This window comes from Xyrauchen texanus, chromosome 38, assembly GCF_025860055.1.
Source record: "Xyrauchen texanus isolate HMW12.3.18 chromosome 38, RBS_HiC_50CHRs, whole genome shotgun sequence".
In the NCBI taxonomy this organism is placed as follows: Eukaryota; Metazoa; Chordata; class Actinopteri; order Cypriniformes; family Catostomidae; genus Xyrauchen; species Xyrauchen texanus.
This window is the reverse complement of record NC_068313.1, coordinates 23,546,846-23,558,904: the sequence shown is the minus strand read 5'-3', so window position 1 is coordinate 23,558,904 and position 12,059 is coordinate 23,546,846. Positions and strand designations below refer to the sequence as shown.

The 12,059-nt window shown below is 36.8% G+C and overlaps 1 protein-coding gene across 1 annotated transcript in view; it reads left to right on the top strand.

Annotated features, from left to right (window-relative positions):
• The window catches only part of LOC127631592 (membrane-associated phosphatidylinositol transfer protein 3-like), a 128,711-nt gene that overhangs the window by 62,974 nt on the left and 53,678 nt on the right, over nucleotides 1–12,059 (top strand). Inside the window, exons 4-5 of the mRNA XM_052109834.1 lie at nucleotides 2,089–2,165; nucleotides 2,674–2,891. Coding sequence (XP_051965794.1) covers nucleotides 2,089–2,165; nucleotides 2,674–2,891 — 295 coding nt within the window. The remainder of the gene's footprint in view (nucleotides 1–2,088; nucleotides 2,166–2,673; nucleotides 2,892–12,059) is intronic.

The following is a 12,059-nucleotide window of genomic DNA, read 5'->3' as shown; positions in this document are numbered from 1 at the left end:
CTTCACAGTTTCTTCCCATTTAACATGTTCATGTTCAACCAATTCTATTTTTTATAGTGAAGTCCATTATTACTGCATTATCCTCCTCTCTAAATGGTCCTCCCCCGTAGATCAGCTGCTTTTAATGACCACTTCATTCCATTAGACTTGCACACTGAGGGCAAGACCTGCATCGACTTTTCACCTTGTTGTGCGGGTGTCCAAAATTTCTTCTCTAAAGCAGAGAGACTGGTGAAAGCTGGTGAGAGGTCCATGCTGATAGTGTGGCAGGAGTGCTAGAACATGAAAGTGTGAGAATGAGATTGAAGAACAGTGTGGGAAACCTACAAATGGAATATATATATATATATATATATATATATAGAACATGGAATGATGAAGTGGAATGATTTAGCCTGGAGGCCAATGTCCTTATTCAGACATTCGGAGACACTCAAAGGCTGCATGTGAGAAAAACCCTGTCTGTTTTTCTTTTTCACTTCCTCTCTTGTGTTACTGAAGTTAGTTTTTTGGTTTTGTTATCAGGTCTCAACAATAAGAGTTTTCTTTTCTGCCCTGCCAACATTTTCATTGCCCTCACAACAAAAAATTATATATTTTCTTTTCTTTATCAAATTTCAATACATACTATATATATATATATATATATATATATATATATATATATATATATATATATATATATATATATATATATATATATATACTGTATATGTATATATATACTGTATATGTGTAAATATACTGTATATGTGTAAATATATATATATATAAAATAATGTTTTATAAAAATTTTACTACAAATAATGTTTTTAATTTGACAGAAATGCTTGAAATGTTAAAACTGTAAAGTAACTTTTTAACATCTATAAACTTTATATACTTTTGCTGGAAACAATGCCAAATGGTGCAAAACCCTTTCCAGTGTTTGGTATATTCTTTTTACAGAGTAATTAGTTATTTTAATACAATTAATTTTAGTGAAAGTTGGTGTTACGCATTACGTTTTTAATATGTGTAATCAGATTACAGTTGCTGGCTTTCGATTAAGTTATTTATTTTTAAGTGCTTTACTTGGGTTATACTAAAATAATCTTTTTTATGTATAATACATTTAAAACATAAATTAATTTCTAATAATTATTCTAATTCTATATGTATGTGTGCATTTCTGTGACAGCTGAAGGGTCTGCGCCCCATAACAAGTAATTGAAAGGGAGAAATGCGACAATGAAGTAGGAAATACAGATAGTATTTTGAACTCGTTGAGCAGAAATTATTTTTAGAAAGTAACTTAAATGCTTTAGAAAAGTAATTAGTAATGTGATAAATTTTCTTATAAAGTAATTAGAAAGTAATCAGGTTTGTTGAGCGCATTACCGCTGAGACATAGTGAGTGTGGAGGCCCGAGCTATTCTCCATGGCATCCATGGACAACTCACCACACGCCCCACCGAGAGCGAGAACCACATTATAGTGACCACAGGGAGGTTACCCCATGTGACTCTACCCTCCCTAGCAACTGGGCCAATATGGTTTCTTAGGAGACCTGGCTGGATTCACTCAGCACACCTTGGGATTCGAACTCGTGACTCCAGATGTGGTAGTCAGCGTTTTAACTCACTGAGCTACCCAGGCCCCCTGTAACAGTTTTTAAACATCATGGAGAAACAAAATGCAACAAATGAAAAAAATCATTGGAATATATAAAGATTGTAAGGACTGTTCCATCAACTGGCCTGAAACTCTTTCACACAGCCATCCTTATCATTTAGACCTTCTTTTTTTTTACACCAGCTGACATAAAAATAGAGGGTCTGCTTTCTTATTGACTTGTTTTGAAATATGAAAGCACCAGTGTAGTTTTTGTAATAACAGCACTACATTTTCTGTGTCATCTTATGAGGAGAATAAATGGAAGTTATAATCACTATTGAAAGGGGGATGAGCTCGCTTCGTAGGATCAATAATCATTTGTGGTTAATTTTGCTGTGCAATTTAGCTATAGTCTCTCTCTCTATCTCTCCCTCTCTCTTTATCTCTATACATATCCTCCTCTCTATCTACATTATGCTTTCATCTGAATAGGGTCAGAGAGACTGTACCATGTAAGGAGGCAGAAATGTGTCCCCCAGACAAGCATTGATGGTCTAGAAGAAGCTGAGGTAAGATATTCTTTTTAAATATTCAGTATAAAGCATAATTCGTATTGAATACAGGGCTGTACCTGCATTTAATGATTTTTTTTTTTTGGAGGCACCCTACGCAAAATTATTTGTAGCTGAAGCAAATGTAATTATATTTATTTTACGTTCAGTACATAATATGGCCAGTTATTTTATCTATTTTTGCTCATCTTACAAAAATAGTTCCAAATAAATGCAATGCATACCAACCGTTGCACATCGCTGAGCAGAGCACAGACTTACCGCCAATGCCATGAACACAGACAATCAGAGTGATACAAACAGTAAAGCATTGTTTTACTAAATATCAGTATACTTGAAACTGCACTGCTCGGCCAATTAAATTGGTGGGCCGGAACTAACTATTGCATAAAGTGCTTATAACCCATGAGTTTCATCTCTTATTATCTCTATTACAATCCTGTACATTCCTGTTCTTTCTTTTGTATACTATTTTGCTGTGACCTTTCTGTGTTCCTTCCGGAAGAAATGTCAAACCCATGTGCTGGTGTTGGTGGTGCATGGGGGGAACATACTGGATACGGTGGGTGGTGAGACGGGCGCAAAGGCTGCAGATGTGAAGACCCTGTCTTCTGTGCTGGAGAAAGTGTCCCAAGCTCACTTTCAAGCCGCAGCCCAACATGTCGTCATTAAGTTGGTGCCGTGCCCAGCCGTATGTGCGGAGGCCTTCTCCCTTGTGTCCAAGTGAGTGACTATTACTTTGAAAGGACAATAACATGGTCTTTTGCATTCACTAACAAAAAAGTACCATGGATTACCATGATTTTGGACATGTGCCATGGTACTTTTTAACTACCTTGAAGTACAGTAATCATTGAGTGATACTGTACCATGGTATTACATCTGTTACCATCATTATTCCATGATTCTGACACAGTATTTATGTAAGGGTTGGATTGGCTAAGTTTCCATAATTCAATATTTTGATCCGAGGTCATGTGAACACCCTCAGGCAAAGCTACCTGAATAATGCATGAAACCCATTTCATAAGGAAGTGCTGACAGATTCAGTTGTTCTTGAGAGTTGATTATCTAATCAAGTTTAAGAACATTTAACAGATGTACTGTGCAAAAGTCTTAGGCACATTGGATGTTTCACAAAAACGTTCATCTAAAGATAGTTATTTTACATCTTTTGATTCAGTGTGTCAATAGGAAATAAAGATTTCAGGTTTACAAACACTCCTTTTGCAAATAGAAATAGAGCAAGGAGTCCTACAACAGATGGTATGGTCCCGACAGAGCCCGGAACTCGGCATCATTCAGTCAGTCTGGGATTACATGAAGAGACAGAAGCAATTGAGACAGCCTAAATACATAGAAGAACTGTGGCAAGTTCTCTGCCAACAACCTTGAAAAACTGTTTGCAAGTGTACCAATGAGAATTGGTGCTAATTTAAAGGGATAGTTCACCCACAAAGGAAAATTCTCTCATCATTTACTCACCCTCATGCCATCTAAATAACTTTATTTCTTCTGCTGAACACAAATGAAGACACTTGAATATATTAGCTATATTGGTCCATTAACTTTGAATAGTGGCCAGAACTTTGAAGCTTCAAAATGGACATAAAGGCAGCATAAAAGCAATCATACGACTCCAGTTGTTTAATCCATCTCTTGTGAAGTGATTTGATAAGTGTGGGTGAGAAACGGATCAATATTTAAGTCCTTTTTTACTATAAATACTCCTCCCTGCCCAATAGGTGGCAATATGCATGAAGAATGTGATCGCCACAAACAAAAAAGAATGTGAAAGTGGATTTTTATAGTAAACAATGACTAAAAAATTTCTCACCCAGAGAATTTTCTCTGAGAGAATTTAAATTTTTGGGTGAACTGTCCCTTTAAAGGCAAATGGTGGCCACACCAAATTGATGTTACTGATATATAATGATATTTAACATTCCACATGCAATACACAATGACTGAATCATTACGGAAAGAGATGCCCTTGAAATTATCACTAAATGATGCATAACTCAGTATTCATATTCATAGAATACAAAATTCATAACCTTTACGGCCACTGCCCTTTTTAATTGCTGATTTCACACTGAAAAGTCATAAAGACAAGGAACCAGTAGGATAAGATTAACTAGAATTAATAAGTAACCTATTAATTGCATTTCCTTTCACATAGCATCTCTTTGACTTATAGAGATAGAAGAGGAGACAGAGCAGAAAAGACAGAAAGCAAAGGCTTAGTGTGATTTGTTTGCTTAATGAAACATAATGAGTTTTTTCGGTTCTCTCTGCTGTTATTAGTTTATGAGGGATGAAATGAATAAGAGGTAAGAAGACAGCCCCAAGTAACCATGTAACGCTAATGCTTTCTGCGAGAATCAGCCTTCGTTAGGAAAAGAGTCCCTTTAAGCTGTGAAAGTGGATCCATCACTTCGAGGGCTCAGGGGACTTTACAGGATTTCTTCTAAAGCTTTAGGCCTTTTTCGTATTCTTTTCCTACCTTTTTAATCAGCTCAGTGAAGCAATGAAGACGAAAGAGCGTCGAAGAGTCACAGAGCAGAGCAGAACCAACACAGAAAGAGCTTCTTTGAACACATGATCACAATCTATGCCTTTTCCCATGAAACACAGGGTCTAATAAAAAATGTCAAACACTCGAGTACCGCGGAGATCAACATGATAAACTCTTTTCGTGAGTGACATACAAATGACATTTCCTCTTTTGCAGTGGGTTTTATGGTTCAGTGCTCCTCTTCAGAGTGGCTGTACTAGCAATGCGTATGAGCTATATTGAGCAAAGAATGAAGGAAAAGATAAATGCAGAAACCACGATAGTTGTATGTCTATCTGTCTGCATTTGTCCAATTCTGAAAAGGTAGATCTAAAAAAAAGGGATATAAAATGGACTTTCTCCTTTTGTGCTCTATGAAATAAAGAGTCATACAGAGTTAGGGGTAAATAATGTCAGAATATTAATTTTGGGGTGAACCTTTTAAGCTTTGTTTTTTATATATATATATATATATATATATATATATATATATATATATACAGTGTATATATTTGATTGCATTTTTATATATAACAGTAAAGAAAATATAATGAGAATTTACTTCATGGATGAATTTCTTGATTTTTTTTTTCCGGTTTGAAATGTGACCTGGACATGTTTTTGTGAGATTCACTTTAACATACTCTTAGTAAACATCCTGACATTCACACACCTGCCCACCTTCAAAATCACACAATGTTGTTTTCCCTTCATCCATTCTTCCATTCTATTTTCTTCCCAAACACTTTAATGATGGCATATACGGTCAGATAAATACTTACATCAGCTTCAGCAAAAACATCATCAGGAGGCAGGACACTGTGATGTTCTAGGAAGACAGCAGTGTGCTCTGTGACTGATCTAATCTCTTGCTGGGCTCCGTCAGCCTGTCTGAAAGTGAGGGCTAAATAGTCAGGCTCATTGCAGACAGCCCTCAATGGGTAAATCTCAGGAAAACATGTCCAAGTCACAATTCAACCCAAAATCGAAATAAAATGCATTAAGGAAATGATTTTTTTTTTTAGAACCGTTATAATTCATGATATTATTTTCATGACAATTATGTACTTTTTTTCCATAAATTCTAATGTGACTGTACATTTAATTTTTATGTTGTGATTCTGCTATTCTCAATATGAATTATCATTAGATACTCAGTGCTGTATTATTATAATTTTATTTTACATATTTCTTATTGTTAATTAAAATTGTATTTATTTATTTATGCCATTAGACTAATGTTTTTTGGGCTGAAATATATCCGGACATGTTATTCATAGGTTTTGTCTCATACAAACAGCTTACTTTTAGTGGATGTTCACCAGTCTGTACCATTTTGGAATAATTTTCCCATGTAAACATGCACTACATCCACTTCTTTGAACATTGTGATGCATCGCATTGTTTATTCTCTGTTTGTGCCATGACCGCAGGGATTTTAAGAAGCAGTGATGAATGTGTCTAGTTAAAAGAACTTTGAAACTTGCCTCAAAGCACCTCAATTCTATTCTATTCGTTGCACTGCTTCTAGGCTTTTTAACACTTAAACCCATACCTCGGGTATTTTAGTGATGTGGAACCTCGTTCCACCACCTGTACCTCATCGATTTTTGGGAGTTGTGCCCACAACTCTTAAGCATTCCTCAATCTGTCTCTCTTGAAAATTGTAACTAAAAATTCCAACAAAAATAAATAAATACATTTAATGTATAGAATAAAATGGCTAAAGTACCAAAAGTCATTAAAGACCCTTAGTATGTAATAGTGTCGTTTTTGTTTTTGTTTTGCACTTCCATAAATTATATTTTTGTGATTATTTCATATCTGTGTAAGTTTACTATCACAGCATATCTATTTCTATGTTCATTACATGACAAATTAGTACTATATTCATATACAAATGACTACTACATCAAATTGATTTTCAATGCAACAATGGCAAATTATCGCATGTACATGTAAACATACATGCAATTTTTTATTCAAGGTGGCACTGTTGTTTCAACGATTGACTTGATTTGCATTTGACATTGCCGTTTGATGAAGAAACAGCATTGAAGTAAACTATAGCAAGTACAACACTTGAACAGTATGATATGGCTATTGTCATTTGGGTGTACTACTGAAATTCTGTAAGTTTTACATCTGTTTAGACTCAATAAGTGCCTGAGGAAATACTTACGTGTAGCTTATGTGTAGCTTAATATGTGTTTGACAGCCAGTTGCGTCTCTTGAAATTTCAGTGTAAAAGTAATGAATTCTGTAGATTTGTCCTGATTTGTTGAAATATATTTTATTCTATTTTGTTCTAGTTGTCTTGAAAATATTTTGAAAGTTTTACACACTTTGGGCATCTTGTAGATCCAGTTGTGACCTGAATGTGTAAGAGTGTTTGGTGAAATTCTAGTGCCGTTTTTTTTTTGCCAGTAGAGCTGCCATGCATGTACAGTATGTTTTCATTTCCTCTGTTTAAGAGCTTTGGGATTTGCCTTTGAAACCTGTGGCCATCCTGCCAAGCTTTCACAACGGGTAATGAGTTTCCTCGCCTAATGAGGTGTGCCTACAGATGTGTCTTTAGAGAGTGTGGGTGTGTGTGTGTGGGGTGGAGGGCATTTGTGTATTCTTGTGGTCTAAATCAAGGGCTCACACACAAACACTCACACTTATACATGCATTAGTGTTTGCTGTTAGAAAGCACACAAAAGTAAAGGTGGAGAGGAATGGTATAGGCCTTTGTTTGCCGCCTCCACACGGCATTTCCAATTAGCAACTCTGACAAAATGCTTCCACATTGATTTTCTCTCACCGAAGCACGGTGTGCAAGTCAATTCAATACGTGACTCCTGGAGTAAAACAATTTGGGGCTCTGTCTCAACTTTGATAGGGAGGAGGTGGATGCTGATTTGTCTCTAGAGGACAATACCAGCTGTGAGTGTCGGTGGTCCAAATCTGCTCAGTATTCCTCCTCTGTGCTTGGGGACCAGACCACCTGTAGGTCTTCGTCAGTCTTCACACACGGTTTCATAACCCCTTTGCTTACTTTATACATGTTCCTGGTCTGTGCCATGAAGCCATTTTTTTGTTTTGTTTCAGTGTTGGTATAGTTACTGCATTTTTGCTTTGTGGGGCAGTATAATTCTCTGCACATTAAACTGGAATAGAGCTCTTATAGTTGGAAACTGATGAACTTTGTTCCCAAGACCATTTCCAAGGTTATGACATTGATTGAGTGATTGAAAGACATAGCTCACGGAGGCTTTTCAGATAAATATCTTTTATCCGATTCCTATTGGACCTAATGATCGGAAGGGATAACATCAGTGAAAGCTAATTCTTTATAAACATAAACAAGATTTATTATATGCTTCCCCCACAAATTAGATCTTCAAAAAGATGGCTTGTCTACACACAGCAGTGGTTGGGAATGGGTTTGATTTCAGCTCCTTCTTGTGTTTGTGCAAGAGCTTTTTGGTAGTCTAAAGATATATTATTGATCAGAAGTCCTTCCTTTCACCCTCCTCAGCTGGAGTAGGGTTATTTTTGAGACCTCACAGCCATCACCTGTGGAGAAGGCTAGCAGGAAATGCAGGGGTCTTTATTTGTTCTGAGAGGGAGCTTGGAAGGTTTTGTTGTTGAAAGAACTGGGGTCGCATAAAAACAGCTAATAAGGGTGGGAGGATTATTTTGACTTTAGGGGGTGTTTAGGGGTAAGATGGATGTTTCTGTGTGAGTGTGTGTTAGTGGGTTACTAATTTAACCTTGATGTTTGGTATAGAGGACTTTATACTTTCCATGGCTACACATACACTGTGATATTAGATGTATGTGTTTAACTAAAAAAAATATAGATATTTTCTAGACATATACAATTGTAATGTACTGAATAGTAATCATTCAGTACTGAGATATGTATCACATTATTATGTTAATACAATCTGATACCATTGCTGTAGTATGTTTTTTCAAGTTCTGTTCAAGCCTATGCTTGATTAAATTCATGATTGTAAGCCCTAACACCATTGCTTGTATAAAATGTGCCTGCTTGTTGAAGCTTAGTATTCACAGCTTTAAGGTGGAAAACAAGCAGAACATCAAAATCAATATTTTATGACATACAGGAAAGTTCAGGGCTCGTTTTCTTTCTTGTTCACTTGGAATATATTTGTGACTTCCTTTCTTGGTAGTCTCTTTTCTGGTGAGGATTTTTTACTTCTCTCCAGCCATGTAAAGAGTGTAGGCAGTGTATAGATAAAGACATTTTTGCACAAATAAAATGCAGTCCTCAAGATACTTCAGCTATTTGAAAAAAACATGTTACATTGTTTTTCATCCTATTAGTGTGTTCCCTTGTATTGAGGCCTAGTGAGAATGGTTTCCGTCTGTCAAACTGTTAATGTTATTTACAGTAATGTTAGCAATACGATACAAGAGGCTTTGCTGTATTGTTAACAGATACAGTTAAGTGTCACCCGCTAGAAGATAGTCCCTGACATGAAAAGGTAATTAGTGCTAAGATTAAAGGGATAGTTCTGCCAAAAATTTAAATTCTGTAATTTTCTCACTCTCATGTCGTTACAAACCTGTATAAATTACCTTGATGGCACACGTACATCATCCAGACTTCTATCTGATGTGTGTGTTTACATCTGGAAGACATATATTTTACATAATGTAGTTTTCTCATCTGCAAAACATAAGACGTTTTCTCTTGGATGTCAATAAGACATTCAGCAGATGTGTTTGAGATGTTTATGAATTAGAATGTTTGTAAATATGATCTTTTAAAAATGTAAAACATATGTTTTTAGATTGTGATGCTTTACAGATGAAAAGATCTGAAACAGATATTTCTGAGATGTACATGTGTTATATGGGAACTTTCTAGCATAAAAACACAAGAGAAATTTTTAAGAATGTTGATACTGCTCTTTCCCATACAATAAAAGTCAGTAGTGACTGAGGCTAAAATTCTTCCACATCTCCTTTTGTGTTCCACGAAATAAAGTCATACAGTTTTGGGACAACTTGAGGCTGAGTGAATAATGACAGCCTTTTTATTTTTGGGTGAACTATTCCTTTAATAGTTTGCATGTGTGACATTTTAATGTTGTTTTTGCACAGTGTGTTGTTGTTCAGATTTATTCTCTCTTACTGCAGCCATTTGAATTTGTGAAGAAGAAACTTCACAAATTGAATTAGAAATATTAATCCTAAAATATGACAGTTTGCCATTCAAAATCACCTTGTTTTCACCTCCCCCAGCCAGGCACATCAGTCCAGATCTTCTCGGGAGGTAAAACGGCTCCTCAGCAACACCACCAGCTGCTAGCATGGCCAAAATTAATTACACTACTGTGTTAATAAATAATGACTCTAGGGTGTTGAGGTGATGGGGCATACTGAGCAGTTTAGAGGTGCTCTTTTGAACCCTCTCCTGCTGTGGAGCGTGTCTAATTGTGCTGGCCCCTGGTCTGCTGGCTTGTTACTATAATGGCTGTGTCATTCTCCAGCCAGTAGAGTTCATGTAAACATGACAGGGACTATTGTTCCTGCAGGGTCATAGCGCATTAGCCTTGACCTTGCCAGGAGTCAGGGTACAGAGTAGCACTCGAGATATAATTTAGAAGAAATGTTTTGGATTGGTTTAGATTATTTTGTCATAAATAGCGCTTCTCACACAAAACATAATGAAGACTTGGCTCATAATTGATGTCAATAATGTATGGCATTAACGAATGGCATAAAATGCACAGCATACACAAATATATAGCAAGATTAATTTTTAATCTGATCAAAATGTTTTTTTATTAATGTTATGAAATGTAGCGAATTACATTTGCTATCAACATTATGTTTGTCTTGTCAGCCAACTTGGATGGATTTTTTGGATGCTTCCCATTCAGAAGTGATCATCCCTGTGCCCTATTAATCCCCTCGGAGGGCTGAAGTGTGAAGGGGTCAAAATTTCATGTACGCTTTTAAGGTCATTTTTTTTAAGGAACCTCTTATTGAAATTATAATAAAAATAATAAAAAAATATAATTTATTATTATTGTAGTAATTACAATATTTGATATAATATACAGTATGTTATTACTATGCATAAATAAGCATTGTTATTCTGGCTTCCTTTTGGAGCAGCCTCCACATTGGGAGCACTTGTGACACCTAAAAATACTGCCTATGGAGGCTGTTCACTAGATTTTGGACAGAGACAAAGTGAGAGAGCGAGAGGTAGCCTCTGGTGACGGTGACGCAAATAGGACCTACTCTTTATGTAGCGGTGGGCGATGTTACTGAAGACTGATTAGCATGAGCTTATGGGTTGTCATTATAATTAGAGAAGTGACTCCATACACTCTCCTCTGTGACTTCCTTCACAACATTCACAGCGCTGTGTCGTTCCTCCAGACAACAGGCTGTAAAAGGAGCTTCATTCTAGGTCTCCACCAAACAGATCCATTTGGGACTTGTTCATTTACACTTTGTGGTGTCACCTCCAACACTTATTTATCGAGGGAAAATGGATGCCATGCAAGGTTCAGACGTGTGAACGGAGGGCTCTGCGCACTTTGCTAGTTTTAATACGATTAATATCATAAACAGGTGAGATTCGATACACTCTGTTCTATAACTGTTCTAGGTGGACAATATGTTAAAGAATTCAAAATGCTTGAGCTCTGGAGACATTAAAGACACTTACGTGCTCAAGCTGACACCCCCGAGCTGCAGGCCGCGAGCCAGGGAGCCGATTTGGTCAGGGGAGTGCGGGAAATTCAGTGAGAAATCTTTAACATGTCGGCAATGCTGACGAAGGTCCTTGCTGACTTGTAGGATCTTTCTGTAATATGTCAATCGATCACTGCCATGGAGATTAAATTCACTGAGATGGTTACAAGGGTGGGGGATGTTGAGAAACAGATCCATTATCTGGAGTCATTGGAGAGGGAGTTATCTGGTAATTCGCTAGTGATTAATGGGGATTTGGAGCGTGTCTGGGAGAAGTTGGAGGACTTGAAGAACCATAGCCAGCGGAATAACATCCGTATTGTTGGAACTCTTTAGGCCGAAGAAGGTCAGGATGTGGCAAAATTCATGGACGGGCTCTTTCCGAGTCTTCTCGACTCGGACCATAAGCTGGAAATTGAGCTAGCTCACAGGGTTCTGGCTCAGCGATCCGCTGAGGGAAACAGGCCTGATCAATTCTGAAAAAGATCTGGTGTCATGCGAGGCGAGGAGTAAAGGAAGGCTTTCTTGGAAGAACCATAGCATTTTCTTTTTCCTAGACTTTGCAAATTCGACAAGAGAGAAACGTGATCGATTCAAGGAATGCA